This window comes from Pimephales promelas, chromosome 6 (genome assembly GCF_988280905.1).
Source record: "Pimephales promelas chromosome 6, fPimPro1.hap1.1, whole genome shotgun sequence".
In the NCBI taxonomy this organism is placed as follows: domain Eukaryota; kingdom Metazoa; phylum Chordata; class Actinopteri; order Cypriniformes; family Leuciscidae; genus Pimephales; species Pimephales promelas.
Window position 1 is genome coordinate 31,827,167 of NC_142774.1, and position 23,353 is coordinate 31,850,519.

The 23,353-nt window shown below is 35.0% G+C and overlaps 1 protein-coding gene across 2 annotated transcripts in view; it reads right to left on the bottom strand.

Annotated features, from left to right (window-relative positions):
• mtus1b (microtubule associated tumor suppressor 1b) overlaps positions 1-23,353 on the bottom strand; it is a 49,722-nt gene that overhangs the window by 20,326 nt on the left and 6,043 nt on the right. For both annotated transcript variants that reach the window (XM_039674733.2, XM_089132416.1), the window contains exons 2-6: positions 17,583-19,148; positions 15,580-15,727; positions 9,555-9,746; positions 8,164-8,304; positions 6,497-6,601 (exon numbers count right to left, since the gene is read on the bottom strand). In XM_039674733.2, the coding sequence (XP_039530667.2) occupies positions 6,497-6,601; positions 8,164-8,304; positions 9,555-9,746; positions 15,580-15,727; positions 17,583-18,986 (1,990 nt within the window). In that variant the 5' untranslated portion in view covers positions 18,987-19,148. The remainder of the gene's footprint in view (positions 1-6,496; positions 6,602-8,163; positions 8,305-9,554; positions 9,747-15,579; positions 15,728-17,582; positions 19,149-23,353) is intronic.

Here is a 23,353-nt window from a genome sequence, read left to right on the forward strand (position 1 = left end):
TTTGATGTTTTAGCCCTCGACAAAATAATAAAGGCTTTTTAACTTCAGATCTTTTTTTTTTCAAAATTTTTTATGAACATTTTTACCCCCCCCCCCCCCTTAAGTACAGTAGCTTTTGACCACCAATTTTCCAGTCTAAAGGACTGTAAGTTGACTAAATCAGATCTGTTGTGATAGTTTGGTGAGATTACCTATCTGAGAATGGCTGGGAAGACAAAGTGGCCAGTCCGCTAGACAGAGAGAGCGACATCCAGGGCCTGTGGTAGAACGACATACCACCATAATCACAACTCAATCAAAATTAGTTTGATTAATTATTCTTATTTAAGAAATGGGGTAAGCAAGGGGTATGGCTCACTGGAAAGTCCAAGGGAATATCTGAAGAGGATAAGTGTGATTACACACACACACAAACATGTATTTGGATTTTCTATGGATCTCTTTGGATATTAAAGGCTTGGGATTCCCTGTTTTCCCGCCAAAATTCACACACATGATAACAGTATGCCATGGATTGCCAGAGTGTTGCTTAAGTGTTGTGAGTGGTTTTAGTGCATTGCCAAAATATAAGGTTTGGGTCTTTGCTTAAAGGAATAATTAAAATTTTGTCATCATTTACTCACCCTCAAGTTGCTTCAAACCTGTATGAATTTCTTTCTTCTGCTGAACACAAAAGAAGATATTTTGAAGAATGTCGGTAACCAGTTGATGGACCCCATTGACTTCCATAGTAAGACAACAAATCCAATGAAAGCCAATCGTTTGAAACAACAGAGTAAATGATGACAGAATTTTCATTTTTAAGTGAACTATTCCTTTAACTACCTGTAAATATACAGAGAAATATGGAATTTTTTTTTTTCACTTTGGATGATTTAATCATCCACCAGACAAAAATTGTGAATATAATTATTTTGCATTTCACACTTCTACTCTTAAAAAGATCAGTAATGACATTTTCTACTTCTAGGCACCATAAAATAAATTAATAAATAAAAAATACAAGAATTTACTTCACAGATGTAGTTCCTTCACACACACACACACACACACACACACACACACACACACACACACACACACACACACACACACACACACACACACACACACACACACACACACACACACACACACACACACACACACACAAGAATGAAAGTGAGATTTGTACTGTACAGAATCAGAAGGTGGGTCTGGGGAAATAATCTGGATTGGAATTATAAGAATGAGGCCAGAGGAAGTTTAGATTAAATCACATGATGAGGGATGGAAACTACAAGTCCAAAGCATGCCATCAAATCCAGATGAATAAATAGATTAAAAAAAAAAAGGCTGTAATGAATGTCTGAGTTTGGTGGCCCACTTTGAGTACACTGTGTTCCCATGCATTTGGCACACACAAACACGCACACATACGCACATCATTACATCCCTAAAATCAGGGTTTGTAAAGCATTTGGTCTGATTAGAGAGGCTGTGTTCTCAGATAAAGATTAATTTGAACCAATATCACGTGAACTGTGTACTGGAGCGTTCGGCATGCACAAACTGTTCTCTCTCACTCACTCAAAGCTGATGCTCGGGTCACATATACCAGGTCTGTTAATAACAGCACGTCATGAGCCAGCATGCTAGTTTCTATGGAGACAACCATGAGGAGATGCTGCACTCTGAGTCTATGTGTTCAAAAATATTCTGGAATTTTCCACTGTGTCTTTCATTAGGACTGCTATGCCTACAGTATACCACTTGTGTGGACGAGAGATACATATTGTGAACATTTCCAGGTCACATTTTGTTGTATTTGATTTGTATTTGAATTTGATCACACTTTTTCAAAATTGTAAGAGCAGTGGAGGGTACTGTATGTATTAGACCTGAGCTGATAAGCAACAGTTGCTAAAACCATTTAAGAGATATAATCAAGACTTGATTAATAAACAAATTATATATTAGGACAGAACAGACAAACCTCAGCAAGACAACTATGAGAAAAGTCCTACATTAACCTTGATGATAGAAATTCTCCAACAGATTCACAGAGAGAGAGAGAGAGAGAGAGAGAGAGAGAGACGGGGGATGTTTACACTTTTAGTATTAAGATGCGGATCACAAGTAAGCGAGACACAATCCCGTTTACACCTGTTTTAATTTGTCTAAGAAAGGGTAAATGTATTTGCTTTTTCAGATCTAAGTATGACATATGCAATTTACATATGAACACATCCGGAGACAACGGCAAAACAAACAGAGAGCAGCAGCATTGGTTTCTGACAGCCACAAGACCACTGAACGCTGTGATTGTGAATGCGTGTTAGAAATCAGGAATGGTGAGAACATTGTGTTTGCTACATTTTCCGTCTTCAAATAAAACTTGAGTCTTCAGCCGACAAAGTTTAAATCCAGTTTGACTAGCCCATATCCCATAATGTTTAAGCATTAGGTCAGTAGTTTTGTGGCTGCTAGAATGCATTCGGCCAAATTAGCGTCTACACCACGAAATGAATCCGGTCGAATGTGTTTCTAAAGTGGACAAGCTCAAAACGTCATCTGTATTTAGCATCGTTCACTTGTGATCTGATCTACCACAACGCATATTAATACCAGGTGTAAACAGGGCCAGAGAGAGAGATAGGGAAATACATCCTTACATGAACCCTAACCTAAATTTCATTTGACAGAAAGAAGGAGGGCAGTGGAGAATTTAGGTTAGGCTGAGGTAAAATTCAGTTAGTTTACGCTATCAGCTGAGCCCTAACTGTCCTGATATACCACACTATGGCATTAATCTGTGCTTTATATACTCCCAGCACAAAAAAGCAATACTGTTCCCCTTGCTTATATAAACACTTAAATTAATGCCGTTTACGTATGGATATCACAATGCAGCATAACACAGATCAAACACAGCAAGCAGTTTCTATTTGTGGCACTGCACATGGTGCACTCTGGTACAAGCATCACTCCACTAAAGATCACGCGACCGAGCCTTTCACTACATTACACACACACTCACACACACACACACACACACACACACACACACAAACACATGATTTTTTGTAAGCATCTTCTGTAAAAAGAAACAATGGTTAAGGACGCTCCTCAAATCACGGATGGATCAACGGTAACTAAGGAGAGACGGGTGTTAAAAGGAGAAATATGGCAGGGGGGAAGGGGCGTATGGTGATAGAGATGATGGGAAAGATTGAGAGATGGAGGATGGGAGAAGAGACGTTCTCCAACCTGCGTGGAAGACCACTGTGTTTTTTTTGCATCCTGGCAGTAGCTGGAGATTGCGGAAAAGTCCCTTAGCTGTGAGCTTCACGTGGAAGTTTGATAAGGAAAGTCTCGGAGACCATAACATGACCTTCGATGTCCAATTGGAGGAGAGTAAATCCTCCACAAGATATAGAAAAACAAAATCAAGAAATTTCTCAATACGATTTCTAAACAAAAAATTTGAAAAAAGAAGAAAAAAAGAAAAACGGAATGTTCACTATAGAAAGAAAAATCTATTTGTCACATTCCAGTGCAAAAGTCTTCTTTAAGAGGAGGGGGAAGTCAAATCAACAATTTAAGTGAAAAAATAAATAATACTAAAAAAAAAAAAAAAACATAAGGGAAAAGCAATTTTGCTATTTTTAAAAATCTCAAAATCTCCCCCCACAAAAATCAAGAATGATAAAGATTGATACTCCAACAGAAACACCAGGGTGATGAGCAGCTCTTTCAGCGGCGTCCTCTTGGATGCTGAACCAGCCAGTGTCTCATATATTCTGCTCCCCTCTCTCACTTTCGCGCAGACGTGCACACGCTAATCCTTTATGTGTGTTGCACACGCACACACACACAAAGCCAAGCTCTCTGTAGTTCAACACACACACTCATGCACTCAGAAGGGGGGATGGAGGGATAGAGGCAATGTAAGGGATGGGGAGGGAGTGAGCACAGAGCGGGGAGTAGGCGGTTTATGAGTAATGTCGTTCTCTCACTCCCTCTCTCTTTGCTACAGTATGGGTATGAGGATGGAAGATCATGCATTTGAAGATTATAGATTGTGTAAAATGAAAAAATAATTAGTATTTTTGTATACAAAACATCTATACATCCTGTATTTGAGGAACGAAATTGTGCAAAAAAAAAAAAAAAAGAAGACTCCATACTAGAGAATATTCTAAGTACAAATATCTTGATATGCATTATTTACTAGTTTTTGTTTTTGTTAAATGTAACAAAATTTGGTGAGGTGTTTTTGCTTAAAAAAAAAAAAAAAACACCAATGAGGTAAGAATTCAAGATATATTTCATTATTTAATTCAAAATATATTATCTGAATAAATAAATAAATAAAAAAATCACCCAAAAAAATAAAAAAAATAAAAATTCACCAAAAAATGAAAGTCAACGGAGTCCAATGTTGGACCAAAAAAATAATAAAACAAAACACTTTTCAAGACATTTTTGGTGAACTATTCCTTTAACTAATTCATTTTATGGAATTTATTTGATCACTGAATGCCTACATTCTCTCTTTTCACAGATTTTCATTTTATTCATATTTCATAGGCATACAGCATATTAGACCCTAATCTTGCCTCATGTCATTATCTTTCCTATAACTCCTCTTCTCTCCTTCTTTCCTCTCTTTTTTCGGGCGCCTTCTCTCAGACATCTATTTACCGTTTATGTATCTTCCAAGCAGCAGGCTTCCTGAATGGATGCCTTTGTTGGATAAAGAAAAAGAAATGGAGAGAAAGAGAGTGAGAGAGAAACAAGCGTCTCAGAATACTGATGAGTGACACTGTTGAATAGAGAGACGTCAAGCAGCACATGATTGGCTGTGTTCTGACACTATTGTGCTTCCTTATTCATCACGAAAGGCCAACAGCTGCACGGCCAGAGCAACATAAATTAGGAACAGTCAAGGGGCGGAGGTGGTGCGTGTGGGTAAAATGCTGTTAAAGTCAAGATGTTTGTAAGTACAAGACGGAAAGGCAAGAAATGCCAAGAAATATGCACTGGTTGTGAATGTGACTGGAATTTTGGCCTGAGGATCTCTATGGCATTTATGTTCTATACTGCACACAATAAGTCACGTGTGAATTAAACCCACAATTAAACTTACTTACAGAACGTACTTACACAATACTTCAAATGGGCCACATACACACTACAAAGTTGACAACTCATGAAATGGTGACAAGTAATTTTATAGAGTCCAACACTGCCCGCCCTCTTTTTCAGTGCTGTTGGTTCCGGAATTATTTTTCCCATTCATTTCTCCCATAGGGATTTCAAAAAAGTCTTCATTAAAGCATTTTTAGACATTAACCTAGACAACCAGCTATGAAGTTAATAATAACAACAGTGTTCCAAAAAACAATGACAATATTCACATTCACATCTTCTGTCCAATCAAATGATCTCTAGAATATAAAGTGTCCCGCCACCTATGCTATAAATACCACCTGGCCAAAGTGACCGCTGATTTGTCACGTAGCAATATGGGCTGGAAATGTCTGTTCTGTTGCTCAAACGCTCAAGTTTTATTCCATTTCCCAACTGTCTGTTGAATAAGAATTTATTCACACCTCTACTATTGAATCCAACGTATTATCAGTGTTTAGATTCGCTTCCATGGTGCTGTCAAGTACGACTTGAAGTCTGTGAGGTAAACTAAACACTACTGGCATACAAAGCTGTACATTCCAAGGCATTTCAATGGGCCTTTAAAGCTACACTGTGTAACTCTTTTAGTTTATTCTTAGCTAAAAACACTTAGTTCTTTCACAAATATGTGTGCTCATTAATGTATATTTACTTCGTTCAAGTAATAAAGTATTCTCGTGAGTGTATAATATGCCATTGAAAATACATACGGGTAAGGGGTTCAAATGTCGGTCACCATGTTGCCCCTCCATCTTGAAAGTACATTAGCCAAAGAGGGACATACCCGTTAATTAAAGCTTCGCCTTTCAAGTTTACGTTTCGGTTAACAATCATGGATGAGGTCAAACTGGAAGCCATGTTAATCTTGGACTACATTGGCCACCGTAGGAGTTAAAACGAAATCGGAATTGAGAGGAACAGAAACTAATATTCACTGGATGGTCATATATCTTTACACCGCAAGATGGGGGTAAAAATCACACAGTGTAGCTTTAACAACTTTAGTGAGGGAAATAACTACAATCCCATGAAGCATTGCAACAGCATAATTGAATTAAAAATGATAGAGAAATATAAAACTACACATGTAAAAATTGTGATTTTATCTCCTCTCTGATAACGTGTTTACTAGCATGAGGGCGGGCCGGGACAACCTGTCACTCACATGACATCACAGCGATAGCAATAGGCTCTATGCACGATCGCTTCCGGGTTTGTCTCAGCACACCCAGATACATACTGATCATATTATTCTATAGACAACACAGCAATGGTAGAATGTAAATGGATACAGACACACACAATCAAATTCTCTTCTTACCTATTACTGATGATGAGCGAATAAGTCTTGCAGATCCACAACGCTGCAAAGCATTCTGGTTAGGCTTAGCTGTCACATGGCTGGTCACAGCTGGGGCTTTCAGTCCTATTAAAATAGTGCAGAAGAAATCAAAATTCATATTAACAGACCCAGTGGCAGGTTTAAGTGACTGAGTCAGATGTCCTGTAAAGGCTGTATGTGCATGCGTGTTTTAATGGCAGTGGGTGGCACAGGGCGGGGCAGAAAGAATGGCACTAAACCTTCACAACCATCGTCACACTCAAAGCAATTAGCAAGGCAATCAATATGAACTTGTTTTCTGGCGTCAAAAGTTTGGGGTTGGTAAAATATTGTAATGGTTTTCGAAGAAGTCTTATGCTCTACAAGGCTGCATTTATGTAATCAAAAATACAGGGAAAACACTGTGAAATATGATTGCAATTTAAAATAATTCCTAAATGTTTACTATTTGAATATATATATATATATATATATATATAAAATGAAATTTATTCCTGTGATGGCAAAGCTGAATCTTTACTCTAGTCTTCAGAGGCACATGATACTTTAGAAATCATTCTAATATGCTGATTTGGTGCTCAAGAAAACGTTTTTTCCACTGTAGTGGACATTATATTTTAGAGTATTTCTCTGACATCATGCATGTCACATGCATCATGCATGTGAGGATGTCCTGTAAAGAGTACATTCAGGGTAATTCAGAGATACGTACCAAATGTTTGGAGATTTCACCATGAAAACAACTTCTCCTTGGTCTTTAAAAAATGTCTAACATTAATTTAGAGATCAAATGTAGCACTCTTATGGAAATATGATAATATATTGTAATTATAATTTAAATCGAACTACTTTTCCAATTGTATTTCAACAACCAATATATGAGGAAAATGTTATGGGGTTTCAAATAATAAAAAAAAAAGCCATAGTATAACATATGAATAAAATATCATTTTTCAAAAATGTTTTTTTTTTTCAATTTGTTTCTTATGCTCTAAACAATGTGATAACATGAAAAAATTAAAAATTAAAAAAAAAATTTCTAGGTCTCAGGAGGATAAAGTTATATTTTTTGGAAACTGTAATACATTTTCTTTTCAATTTTTTTTAATTATTATCAATATATCCAAGATGTATATATTTATAAATATATCTCTTAATATTTAATGCTTCTAATTGTGCTTCTAGTGTCAATTTATCTTGTTTTGTGGATATATTTTTTTAAACAAATGATACATTTTTTTTGTATGAAATTTGCTACCTTCCATTTGAAAAGATCTAATCTAATCTATTTCTATCATGACAATACAAGAGGAATTACAATAACAAATTAGGGTATTCAAATATTTTAGAAAAACCTATTAAGAGGTGTATATGGTTGTAATCAGATTGTGATTTTGATCTAAAATAACATCAAATGAGTTCTAATTGCAGTGTCATTAGCTTAAGACAATCAGAGCTTTCCCACTGATTAATGATTCCAGAAGATCTGACGGTAAAGAGACTGAGTTTCCCTTTGAGCCTGTTTTGATGTGTAAATAATGAATGATGAGAAACAGATGAATGTGGACTCTGATAAACATGAAAATAAGTGTGACTGTTAGAGAGAGTTAGTGAGATTAGAAGATTAAAACTTCACGGTTCCTCACCTGCCACGGGTTTAGACGGTGTGGAGCTCGCTCTGCTGCGGTGACCTGATACAGGTTTGATAACTAGAGACTTTCCTTGAATCTGGGATGTGGGTGATTGTTTGACAGACTTCTCCTCACTCTTCATCCCTTCAACAGGAACTGACCAAAGACAAATCACCACATCACATTATAATATAATACTGTGTACAATGCAGTAAAACCCTATTTTCAAATGATATATTTTTCTCTTTTTTTGTGTGTTCAGAGAAAATATATTGAATATAAATTTACTGTCTTGTTTCACTTCGTTAATTTTAATTTTATTTCACTTAAATTTAGTGATACTTGTTGATAAAGTTGATGATTAAATGTCTATATCTTTGACAACATGTCTTAATATCTTAATCAGTTTCTTCTCTGGTAAACAAATCTTATATAAAAAAAATAATAATAAAAAAAACATGCCTCCCATTAAGAAACCCAAATAAAAATCCAATTCCTTCAATTCTTCAAATGATATGTTCAAAAATGCAATTAGTAAAAGACTAGATCAGTTAGAAACAAAGCTAAGCAATTAGTCCCTGCACAACAACATGATTACTTGGCTTTTGTGTCAATATTAATGGGACAATTTTGTCAGGAATTTACCTTGAAAATCTTCTTTATTCATTAGCCAAACACATTCACAAGCATTCCTATTGAAACTAGAGCTCATTGCTGTAATTTACCATAGCAACCCAATGGCGATCTTGTTTTTTCTTGAATTTAAGTTCAGAGTATGGGACAGCAGGAAAGTGTGGGAATTAACTAATCATAATTCTGATAGGGTGTTGTGTGAAGGATGTTGTGATTAATGTCTACAGCACACAGCTTTGGAATGACAGAGATTGGATTGTATATGAGTTGCTCACAGTCACTGCTTAACTCTGAGCAGATGTGACATTTGACCTGAGGAAAGGAATAAGGGCAGTCTGAGCCCTGAAGATTTCATTGAAGCTCAGATAGAAAGTGTGAAAAACTATGCATCTCAAATGTTAAAACCATGGTACTTTGATATACAAATATGATAATGACTGATTTCCATATACATATTTCGTTTATCTGGTAAATTTATTATAAGAAAATGATTATATGCAGCACGAGAAAGAGGAAAGCATGTATTTTGGTGCTAAGAGGTTTTCAATTATGTACTTGACTTATGTATGTATGACTTATTAAGTATGTATGGTGACTTAAAGGGATAGTTCACCCAAAAATGAAAATCATCCCATTATTTACTCAAACTGAAGCCATCCTAGATGTATGTGACTTTCTTCTTTCAGATGAACACATTCGGAGATAATTTAATAGATAATTTCTTTTTTGTGTGAACTATCCCTTTAAGACTCTTCACAGACACAGACACGCACCTTTGTTTACAGCAACACTGTTGCTTTCGCTGATTGTACTTCCCAGTGATGAGGAGCTGGGGCTTGTGGGTAGGCCTTTCACGGGCAGTTTGGAAGTGGCAGCTCTCTGAGGACCCTTACAAAAAGAGCTGGAAACAGAAGTTGGGCTGCAGGGTACTGCTGACTTGTCTGTGGTGCGCATCCTTGGAATACCTAAACACAAAAGAGTTATAATTAAATTATACTCGCCATCATCACTGATACCGAAGCATATTCAAGCTAGACTCTATATGTTTTCGGAGCGGTTCCAATCAGCCAGCTGCACTCACAGAGTGTTATATTATTGAATAAATCATGCAGTTATACCGTATATAGAATATCAATGTGCATTCAGCCATGAGCATAGATGACCCTCACTGACCTTTGTGTGTCAACAGTTTTATTTTCTGTACTCATCACCTTTCCTCACAAGAAGTTCACCATACGAGGCAGTGTGTTGTCATCTAGCCTGCTTGTAGCTTTTATAAAATATGATTTAACTCTGTTAATAAATAAATAATAAATAAATAAAAATATATATATATATATATATTGAGTTTATTGCAAAAAATATATTATATAAATATAAAATATGTTATTATATTATTTATATTTATTTATAAAATGAATATTATACAAAATATAATATTTATTTTATAAATAAATATTATAAATATATTTTATTTTATTTTAAAATTTTGTTTTCCTAATTTAGTGCAATGTTTAACCGCTGTAGAAATAAGATCAAAACAAAATAAGTACTTCGAAATATACAGAGCCATTCAAACATTTGGATTCAGGATTTTGCTCTTATGGTCAACAAGGCTTTATTTAAAGTAAAAACACGGTGAACAATAAGAAATAAAAAAATATTGTGAGATATTATTACAATTTAAAATAACTTAAAATATGCATTTTATTTTAATATATTTTAAAATGTAATGTATTCCTGTGATGGTAAAGCTAAATTTTCAGCACCATTACTCGAGTCTTTATCGTCACACGATCCTTCAGAAATCATTTAATAATTTGTCTAGAAACTATGATTGTGAATACGTTTTTTTTCTTTCTTTTTTTTTCTGATGTATAGAATGGTCCAAAGATCATAATTTATTTGAAATAATTCTCTTATGTCACTATACATATCTTTACTGTCACTTTTGAAGATTTTAATACATCCTTGCTAAATAAAAGTATTCATTTCTTTAAAAGAAATCATACTGATACCTAACCTTTGAACGGTAGCATAAATGCTATTATAAAATAATATGTAGAAAACATATTCCATGTCCTTGGTGTTATGAATGTTAACATATTTTAGATGAAGGTCAAAGACGAAGCTGTTCAAATATTCTCATATGTGCATATGATTAAAGTAATTAATTTTCCATTAAATTCAATTTGATTCGTTTTTTATAGTAACAACATTGGGAAGTTGCGTTTGTGTCTTTTCTTTGTGAAATGTGCAGTAGTGTGCTGGGAAATCTTGTTTCCTGTATCCTGTTTCTTTTTCTACACTACCGATCAGTTCCTATGTGTGAGAACAACACGTGATTGACTCCAATGGGTAGAAGCTGTGTGTGTTATTGTGAATTGAAGAGGGAGAGAGACAACACCTCACACAAGCACATCCTGTACTGTACATAATGTAAGGTCTTCTGGGGGCACTGCTATGGAGACCAACCAACACAAATATCACTTTATGCCACCTGGTGTATTTAAATGAAGATTTTAATCTGTTGGTCTAGTACAGCGAGATTCTTCATTTTCTCCAGAGTCTGATCCAGAAACCACTTTCTGAACTCCCTGCTCTTTCCTCTCCTAAGTGTTTAAACCGCAAATTCAAAAGCAGTGAGACCAATATATAAGATAAATGCCACCTGTTGGAGAACACATGCTACTGCATTTTGCTTGTTCACTTCCAGACAGTCTGACTTTGGGTTTTTCATTTGAAAGTACTTATCTTATCACTCATGGCTATCAACTACTAAAACAAGATAAGGAAAGCAAACAAACACATAGAAAGAGGTCTCCCATTTTTGTGGCCAAGCAGATAAGATGTGTACAGGGTATTTCACAGGAAACAGTGTCATAAATTTGCAATGAAATTGTAAATGTAAATTTAAATAGTAAATGTGAAGATATGTATGTATGTATTATTATGATATATAATAACCTGTAATATTATGAAATATCATTACAACTTAAAATATCCTTTTTCTTTTTGAATATATTTTAAAATGTAATTTATTGCTTGCTATCATTACTCCAGTCTTCAGTGTCACATGATCCTTCAGAAATCAGTCTAATATGCTAATGTTGGTGCTCAAGAAACATTTCTTATTATTATGAAATGTTGAAAACAGTTGTGTAGCTTAAAATGTCTGTGGAAACCATAATACAAGTTCTTTTCAGGATTATTTGATAAATCTAAAGTATTTATGTGAAATGGAAATCTTCTGAAACATTAAAAATGTCTTCACTTTCAAGTTAATGCTGAATTAAACTATTATTTTCTTAAAAAAAAGTTTTGAATGGTAGTGTAGGCCTATTATACTTGTATACTATCCAAATAACATAACAGTTGATCAGAAACATTTTTGAGTGAAATGAACATATTTATAAATATAATGACTATATTGAAGGTGCAGATTTTTCTAATAATTTCCTTTAGTAAAGATCATTGAAACACAGTCCACTTAATGAACCAATCATTTACAATCAATAATATTGCGCTTTCTACAAAGAACAATTATACAAATTATCTATTACAAATAGTATACGTAAATAACTGATTTTATCCTCATAACTTCATTCAGCTTGATGAGGCCAATATATAAACATATCGATTGTTAGATAAACGTTACACCTTTATGATGTAAATCCTTTATTTCCATTAAAGGGACAGTTCATTTTAAAATAAATTTTTGATGTTTTAGCTTACCTCAAGGGCATCCAAGATGTAGGTGTCTTTGTTTCCACAGTATTTTCAATTTTGATATTTTTAGGTCAAACCGTTCTTGTCTGTCAGTCATATAATGGAGGTATATGGGGTCCACCTCAAAGAGCATGCACAAAGAAGTCCAAATTAAACATGATTTAATAAGTCATAAATGTAACTACACATTGATGGCCTAAGACACGATACAAGCGGTTTGTGTGAGAAAACAAACACTATTTATATCGTTTTTACCGCTTGAAATCACAGTCACATTCAAGTACGAGTCATTAAATCATGTTTAATTTGGACTTCTTTGTGCATGCTCTTTGAGGTGGACCCCATATACCTCCATTATATGACTGACAGACAAGAACAGTTTGACCTAAAAATATCAAAATTGAAGATAATGTGGAAACAAAGACACCTACATCTTGGATGCCCTTGAGGTAAGCTAAAACATATCAAAAATTAATTTCAAAGTGAACTATCCCTTTAAATGAATTATTTATTTTCAAACTTCCTCTGCATTATGAACATAAAATGTCACTGTTTCCTGAGACTGACCCCACCGTAACAGATATCCTTCAACACAACACTTTCCCCTGATTGTCCACTATTAAACTGTGGAGCAAAAGTCACAGTGTGGGCCTGTGGTCTCTGTGAAGAAACAAGACGACGATTGTCTAGTTGGAATGTGAGTGACCTTCTCTCCTTGATTCAATTTTACTTTTCATTGACACTGAAACATGACACACACAAACATACACAATATGGCCCCTGAAAACACATGCACCCAAACATATCCCTGCATCCACATGTAAAGAAAGAAAGAGGAAACACGCAAAAGAGACAGAGAAAGAAAAGGATATGTCACAGAGGAAGGTTCAGTTACAGGACAGCCCCAAACTTTTCAAAAGTGTAGACATGCTCACACACACTGAGCACAATGTCTTTTTCTGACCAACACAGGAAAACTGCCTTAGGCTACAAACACACACACACACACACAAATGGACAGACATACACATGATGGGATGGGTGGAGGGAAAAAGAGAGGACGACAAAGGGCGAGAGCAATGAATGGACAATATGAGATAGGAAACAGAAGTTAAGTGAAGTGTTAAACTCGAATGTGTGTTATGGCTTTAAATCCTGAACATGTGACCACAGAAAGATACGCAACACTATTCAGAGTTTGGAACCTGAAGTGTTGAATTCTGCAGGCATATTAACACCAGCTGCAGCTTCTCACTCACTGGATAACCCAGACACATGTTAGATTCACTTTTATAGGCCTAATGATTTTTAAACAAAGATTCTATTTGCTAAACGCCAACCCAAATTCTCGCACATTCCTGTTGATATCAATCGATTTAAAAAAAAAATCGTTCTTTATGACACTTTGAAAATCCTGAGTACCACTATAAAAGTTCTGTTTGTACCAAGATGTTAGAAGTTAAATCTGACAAAACCTTCCATTGGACGGCATCCGAGGACATCCTTAAAACTGAATCATAATGTTTTTTTTTTTTTTTTTTTTTTTTTTTTACACAACATGATGCAAAAAGACCTTTGGGTCTAGGTAATTATTTATTTATTTTATTATTTTCTTGTATTATTAGAATTTTTAGAAATTTTTAGTAATTGAAGAAGAGATGGAGAAGTTGATTATTTGACAAAATAAACCATAAAAATAATACAAGAAAATAATAAAATATAAACACTACAGTTATTTTTTTTTTAAATTGGCAAGAATCTGTCTGTTTTTTGAAGGGGTCTCTTTAAATAAAGCAAATTACTTAATCGTAAAGCTAATTAAGCTAAACTAATGATTGTTCTTATTTACGTTTTTAATTGTACTTTTTGGGATCAGTAAGATATTCATATTTTTATTTAGCAAGGATGCAATGATGATTAAAAGCTCACCAATTCAGTAAAACACTTTTAATTATTATTGCATCCTTGCTAAAAAAAAAAAATATATATGAATATCTTAATTTCTTTTAAAAAGTTTCTCAATTTCTCAAAAAAAAAAAAACATCAATAACAACAAAAAAAAACAATTAAAAACAAATAATAACAATCATTAGTTTAGCTTAAAGGAGTAGTAAAACTTCTGCTGATAATTTACTCACCCTTACGTCACCCAAGATGTCCATGTCGTTCTTTCTTCAGTTGAAAAGAAATTAAGGTTTTTTATGAAAACATTCCAGGATTTTCTCCATATAATGGACTTCAATGGGAACTAAACGGTTCAAGGTCCAAACGAGAGTTTCAGTGCAGCTTCAAAGGGCTTTAAACGACACCAGACGATAAATAATGGCCTTAACTAGCGAGACGATTGGTCATTTAAAAAATAAAAAAAAAAGTTTAAGTTTTATAAGCACAAATGCTCGCCTTGCTCTGTTCTGTGATGAGCGTTCGTGACTCTCCTGTTCAAACGCGTTCATCAAAATGAACAAATCTTTTTTCGAGTCATGACTGGAAGGGTCCTAGATAAGATCCTTATTCATCGTCTGGTGTCGTTTAAAGCCCTTTGAAGCTGCACTGAAACTCTCATTTGGACCTTGAACCGTTTGGTTCCCAATGAAGTCCATTATAAGGAGAAAATCCTGGAATGTTTTCATCAAAAACCTTAATTTATTTTCGACTGAAGAAAGAAAGACGTGGACATCTTGGATGACATGTGGGTGAGTAAATTATCAGCAAAAGTTTTTTTTTTTTTTCTTTTAAGTGAACTACTCCTTTAATTAGCTTTAAGAGTAAGTAATTTGCTTTAAATAAAAACAATATGTATGCACACTAAAAAAAAAAAACCCTACAATGTCAAATTAAATTGCAAATGTACAGCAGAAAGGCTGAATTTTAGATTCCTCTCTCTAGCACAGTTACCTGAACTGTGACAGTGATGCATGTAAAACTTATACTATCAGTATAAGCTTACAGGAAGCCTTATACAAAACAAAACAGATCTAGAGTCTCTTCCACTGTAGTGTCTACTTCCTTAAACCAATGCCTGTGAGATTTTGTTATGTACATGTGGTGCGTTAAACAAGAAAAACTCACCAGCCGGCTGAACCGCTCGTCCTCCCGGTGGACCCAGACTACCTGTGGATCGGGCTTCTCTGTTAGACGGCTTCAGTCTGGGTTCTGGGTGTCCAGAGATGGAAGTACTGTTAGTCCCTAGAGATGGTCCCAGCTTGGAAGACACAGTCTGGAGAAAGAGTCGTTGGTTAGTTACAGCATCCCAAGCCAGAGATCCCAACTCTGGGCGCCGCAGGGTAACCATAGTGTTGGCCATTCCACAGAACAGACAGAAAATGTGCAGTAGTACAGAGAGAGAGAAAGAAGCAAGAGTGCTGAAGGAGAGGAAGGAGGAGCGGAAAGGAGGGAGGGGAAATAAGACTCGCCTGCTCTAAAAAAGAAAAAAAAAGAAAGAAAAAGCAGAAGAAGGAAAAAAAAGAAAAAAAGCAAAGGGAAAAACGTTTCTATTGTGTTATTCCCTCAGGGCTTCTGATGCCAGGACCAGCCCAGATCTTTTCCTTTTCTCCCCCTCGTTATTAAACACTCAACACACACATGGAGTGAGTTTGTGGAAAGATTCTGTTGTCTGAATCAGTGTTCATGAGTCCTCTAAACTAAGGAATGTTTCCCTCCACGTTCTGTTCTTTTCCCTCCAAGACAGTTGTTTTACTGGCAAAAACATCTCACTCATGTTCTCTCTAAGCAATTTAAAAAATGTCAGGAAAGTGGGTGTTTCTTAACAGTGATAATAAAGCAGAAACATGCAAAAACACTTACTGTAAAAGTGGACGGTGAACATATTTAAAACCTCTAATCACAATTTTACATTTGAAAAACATTTTGTTAGGTTTTCATTTACTCTTGACACATTTGGTTCAACCCAAGCTAATAACACATTTAAGCCTGAATAACAGCATAGCACAATCTTGTGATGGCACGTATAGAGTTGGACTTGTTGAAGCAGTTCTCCTCATAAGGAGAAGAAGATTGACATGGAAACAGACAGCTGCTGTTAATATGTTGCTTAAATGAACATTTCAGTTTAAGTAGACCAAGATTTGGATGTATGACTATATATGACACACACAACTTGAAAGGTTTATCTGATCACATTTAACACAAGTTGAGAATCAAGAATATTTTCTTCTATTGGTGATTAAAGTAAACATGTTATAACTGGCTGAGCTCTCAGTCTGACTCCTTCTGTGCATCCCAGTAGAGATTATTTGACAAAAGATGCTTCATTTGACATGTAAATGTGAATATTAAATGTACAAATCAAATATTAATACAAGTTTTAATCAGAGTTAACTTTAGATAAATAATCTTTAAAGTTTTCATAAGTACTAAAAACATACTATATGAAAAATAAATAAAAATAAAAATAAAAAACAAATTAATGCTTTAATATAAATGCAATGTAAATAAACAACAATAATAAAAAAAGAATGAACAAATGAATAAATAATAAAGTATAATGAACATTTTAAGAATAATAGAAGTTTTTGATAAATAATAAAAACACAAATAAAACTTAATAATAGCAATAGCAAAATTTAAATAAACCACTAACATTCTAAATGTGAAAACATGCATATAAAATACTAATAAAAGTACTGGTAATAGTCAAATTTAAATAAACCTAAAATGTAGAAAAACCTTCTAATTGTAAAAAATAAAGAAATGAACTTTAATAAAAGTATTAGTTAAATAATAATATTGTATATATTTTTTTATATTTTTTAATAACAGTAAAATTTTTAAATAAATAAACCTTAAAAGTTTTAGTAATAATAAAAGTTACTGTTACTAATGTATACTGTTACTAAAAAAATAGAAAATTGCAACAGTATAAAATGTAAATACATAAACCTTAATGAATGTTTTATCAAAATGTAAAAGAAAAAAAAACCCTTCTTATATAAACATGTCCTTCATATATATATAAATGAGATTTTCTTAATGCTTAATTAGTTGATAAAAAGTCAATTACAACAATCAATAATTAAACTGCAGGAGAGAAATTGAATAAGAGGTCAACTGACCTTGCTGTTACTCTTAGAGGTTTCTTCCCCAGCTTCTTTCTCAAGTTGAGGTTGTCCTTCATTATTAAAAGCAGTCGAAGAAGGACTTTCTGACTTCATTGCTGTTTCTTCTTCTTGTGTTAGCAAGTATAAAGTGTTTACATCTTTCTCCAGACTGCCATTACATGCAACCTCACTTGGGCAAGTCTTTGTTTCTTTTCCTTTTGTATTGGCTGATGATGACCTGCTTCTTTTTCCAACAGCATTATCTTCCAACTTCCTACTAGCAGGAACCTTCACACTTCCTGAAGCTGACTGCTTAACATTTGTGTTTGTTTTTGCTGGATTGGCTGATCTTGGCACAGAGGCAGCCCTGGAGATGATCTTGGCCTTCACGTTCCTCAGGTCTGGCCTGGGGAACCTCTTCACCTCAAGTTTTGTGGCTTTGGCCAGAGCAGCCCTTGTATGAGGCTTGGCAATAAAATGTCCTGCAATATCATTGGTCTTTTTTGCTGTGGACTTTGGATGGTTGTCCTCTTTTGAGATGGATAAGTGAGAAGAAGCTGTGTTTTTGGTACTTGTTATTGAAATGGAGACTTTGTTTTCAGGAGACACCACTGTCTCATTCATAATGTGAGTTTGTTGAGTGGCTGATGACAACTCAACAGAGACTTCCCCATTTTCGTGGACAACTTCCCTCTGGGGTTCAATCTCAGTGGCCACGTTAGGCACTTCTGCAGTTTGGCCTTCAGAAAACACTGGTAAAACACTGTTTGGCATTACCACTTCAGAGCTGGTGGAGACTTCCAGAGCAGACACAACAACTTGGCTTTTCATCATTAATTCTACAGAGGATAAAGAAAGAAAAGAGTCTTCTTCCTCTTCTTCTTTAGTGTCATCATCATCATTATCATCATTTCCTGAAGAGCACAAGAATGTATCATCACCATCAGTTTGACCAACCTCCTGTGCTACCACCAAAGTGACATTACGGTTGTCATTGTCACTCCAACAGTCTTCATTAGCATCCAGATAGACAGACACTGAGTTGTCGTTGTCCTCACTGTAGTCTGGTCTGCAGTCTGGGCTCTGTATGCCTGAATCATCACTGCCGGCCATTGCTTTTCCCATCTCCACATCTGGCATGTCCACATCCAGAGGACTATCTGTTCTGGCACTACTCAGACTGCTCAAGCTACGCATGGAGTCCGGCGATGTCTCGTCTCTATCGTACAGGAGCGAGGTTTTGGATGATGACAGAGAGGACTCAGAGGTGAAAGTGTTGTTACTCTGGTCACTACTGTGTAATGTGAGACACATCCCATGCTGAGATCCCTGAGAAGATCTCTTGGGAGGCGCAGGAGGTGGAAGTTCAGACTTATTTGTTGGTGGTTCCATGACACAGGTGGGTTGAGACACTATCATACAGTCAAATCCCCCATAGCTAGATCCAATTAAGCTCTGATAAACAGTTAATACTTAACTTTGTAGAAGATGGGATTATGGTGTTTCTCATCATAGAAAGTCTATTCCTTTGATCATTCAGAAGATGGTGTCCATGGTTTTGCTGACACGCTTTAAATGACTCTAAAAAACAAAAAAAAGACAACAACATGTCAATTGCATTTCATCTAGTCCTGATCATTACTGTTAGTAATGCAAATGTTATAAAGCCTGAGTGAAACATAGGTAATATAAGAAAACTAAAATCCAATGTTAATGTTGAATTGAAAAAGAAAAAAAAGACAAAACATTCTCTTCAAAGTTATTAAATCTAGATGAGATGACAGAGACAACAAGCCAGAATATACTATTTTATAATGTAAACAAAAGTATTACTGCATCCTACTGGCAATTTCACTTGCCCTGAATTATTTTCATTTTACATCATTGAATCATTGTCATGTGATCACTGTGAAGCTGCTTTGAAACAACATGTATTGGGTATGACTAAATAAAGGACTTGACTTGACTGCCCTCTACTGGTAACTACTCCTCTATATAGGAAAAGTCAAAGGAAATAATGTATTATAAACCTCTACAAACTCTTTTATATCAATTCTGCAAGAAATGAATGTTCAACTTCATTATATATATACAAGTATATATATATATATATATATATATATATATATGAAGAGTTCAGATGCAAAAGCCTCTAAATGCCATTTGAAATTTTCTTCTTTAATGATGATTTTTATCAAACTTGTATATTTAAGTTCAGTAATTTCACTTAAATAACAATTAATGGGTAATTATCATTGCCATTTAAGTGAAATCACCGAACTTAAATATACAAGCTTGATAAAAATTATCATTATAGAAGAAATTTTCAAATGGCACTTAGATGGCACTTTGCATCTGAACTCTTCATATATATATATATATATATATATATAACAATCTTTATCTCTCTCAAAGTTGAATCATGAAAACGGTCAGTCTGCTTGAGTAATGGAAAAGCTTGTTCGAAGCTGCCGGCATGGAAATTCCTTTATTTTAGTTTAAGCAAACACATATGATAGTGCACATGCACAATCAATTCTGTATTATGTCAGTCACACTTAAATTAGGGTGATAATGTAGGTCATATAAAAGCTAATAAAAGGAGATGGCTTTTATTTTGATATTCAGGGCAGTCTCTCTCTCTCTCTCTCTCTCTCTCTCTCTCTCACACACACACACACACAAACACACACACTAGGCAATGGCGACAGTTACTTTTACAATGGTGTCCTTGTGTTTCCAGACAAATGCTCAATGGTTCTGACCAAAAGTCTGATTGTTCAGCTCACAAAACCTTTCGCTGAATACACCAAAAGTCATCTTTTAACACAAAGAACAGGCTGATATCTACCCGGGTTGGGAAGATGAGTGGGTGTCAAAATGCATCTATGCCCTTTCTAAGAGCTGGTGCATGACCTCAACATGACACTGCAAAAATTCAAGCATTATTTGTGAAGTATTGAGTGGGACTGCGGATATCAACCGTATACAGGTTATGGTGTGGTTATAGTTGTTGAAAATGTCACAAATGATAATGAATAGCATCGTCTAATTGGCAGACTATTCCTCTGTTGACCTTCCTGAGATATATGCTTATGTGGCTACTGTTGATGAGAGAGCTGCTGACAACATTAGTTAATATCTCACTCTGGAGAACAAGATGAGCAAACTTCAAGCAGAACAGAGACAAAATCGGATCATCTCCTTCTTCAAAACTAATGAGATGTTTAAAAAGCTAATTATTATTTAACATTACTTTGCATGTTAATTTGACCCATTGAACGACAGCTTTCAACACATCTCTACACTATCTCCCACACGATGAAAGAAAGAAAGAATAGCTTGTTACTATGTACTACTGTAAAGCGCTTTACCATCATATCAGGGGGTCTCTCCTCAAACACCACCAGTGTGCAGCATCCACTTGGATGATGTGATGGCAGCCACAGTGCACCACACACCAGGTGCGGAGAGAGAATGATAGAGAATGACTGATATGGGCCAATGGAGGGAATTTGGACAAGGACAAAGGGTTTACAACCTTAACCCTCAGACGGTCTTCGTTTCGGAGTCACATCCTGCGCCTTCCCGGTCAGAAGTGACCGGACACCTAAAAATGAAATTTCCTCCATCCCAGTAAAACCAATGCAATTTATTTTTGTTCTATAATATTTATTCTTTTTAATGTGAGACAATTTGATTGAATTTATTAATATTTATGCAATATTTATGGTCTATTTTTGCCTATATTTTTCTATATATATATGGTTTTTTTTTCTCAAAAAATTAATAATGCAGCATTTTAGTTTAACATAGAGTCTAGGCCATCAGAAAAAAGTATCTTTTGAAGAAAATTAGCACCATCTGGTTACAGTATAGAGAAAAAAGCGTAGAATCATGGTGTAACCACTAGATGGCATGAACAGCTCTCTATGGAGAGGCATGTGAATTCCCCAGCTTTTTATGAACACATTTTTTTTTTTTTTTGGTGGATTTGAATATATAGTTGAAACAATCTCAAAAACAATTTCTTATTAAAAAAAATGTAAAAAATTGTGTGAATTTTTGTGTTTTTGTCAATTTCCCATTCATTTCCTATGGGGGTCCACACGTGTGACTATTTTTTTAAGACCACTTAGCATGCTCAGATCATGACCTAATTTTTTTTTTTGTGTGTGTGTTCACATACATAATGTCATAAAAGTCACAAAGTTTCGTAACATTCCGATGAAGCTGTGATTTTTAAAAATTCAAAACATACTTTTAGTAATCAGAATTTATTGGTGTGTGTATAAAAGTGTGTTTGTATGTGTGTGTGTGGGTTGGTGTGTCTGTTTTGCGCTCTAGATGTTGTAGAGTGTCACCCCTTTCCAGCGGTGTACTTTTTTTTTTTTTTTTTAGAATTGTGGCCGATTCAGAGATTTTTTAATTTTTTTTTTATGCCAATTTCCCATTCATTTCCTATGGGTCGGTCATTTTTGACCGAAGACCACAAGTGTGACCAATTTTTTTTTTACGACCACTTAGCATGCTCGGATCATGACCTCAATTTTTTTTTTTTTTTTTTTTTGTATTCACATACCTAATGTCATACAAGTCACCAAGTTTCATAACATTCCGATTAAGCTGTGATTTTTAGAAATTCAAAACAGAAAATTTTCGGTTTAACGTTTCATCCGAAGAACGGTGCTTGGTACAGTAATTGTATAGTCTCGCCATCATTGTGCTGGAGCATTAGGACACACAGGCAAAAGACTGAGCACCCCCACTGGCCTCACTAACACCTCTTCCAGCAGCATTCTAGTTTTCCCAGGAGGTCTCCCATCCAGGTACTGACCAGGCTCAACCCTGCTTAGCTACAGTGAGCAACCTGTTTTATCAGCTGTTTGGGCTACAGTACAGGATGATATGGCTGTGACAATGAATCAGTGATTGTACAACTGGTATAGAGGTTACAAAAAGGACTTAAAGTGATAGGTCACCCAAAAAATAAAACTCTGTCATCATTTACTCACTCTCAAGTTGCTCCAATCCAAACCGTTATAAGTTTCTTTCTTCTGTTGAATGCTAAATAAGATATTTTAAAGAATATGGGTAACCGAACAGTTGAGGGGCACCATTGACTTTCTATAGTATTTTTCCCCCCATACTATCAGCGGTGCCCCACAACTGTTTTAGGGCCCTATGAAATCTGTTTTATTTTTTTCCCAAATTCCGTTTTAATTTTGGGGAATTATTTTTTTTTTTACCCTTGACTGTTATTTTAGTCGTAATAAGAGTGTGCTTTTAAAGTTAATGATTAAAATGTATACAAATAAAATAGGAATGACCTTAAATTCATTGAGGTAACAGACATTTACTCAGTAGCCTTTTCAGGACAAATACTGCATGATGCAACATAACACTGCACTCATATTGTACCCAAATAGTACTCTCATCAGACTATTTACTTTTCTGTGTTTGACTTATTTCCAAGGGACCTAAAATAGCATGATTTGCTACTTCCTATTGTTAGTAAGTGGCAACTGGAAAGTGTATCTTCTTTATTTTGCCTAATAGAGCTTGCATAATATAAAGGACTTTAAAGCTAAAAAAAAAAGAAGCTAAAAAACATTTTTTAAACACTGAAATATTAAGTCTTGCACAGTAATGTTGATGAAACTAAATCTCAACAGAAACAGCAAAAAGCCTCATGTTGAAATAGAAAAGAAGAAAAAAAACAGTCTAAAAGTCTTAAAAGTACTGCTTACAACCAACAACAGCCCTGTACATCACTGTGATTATAT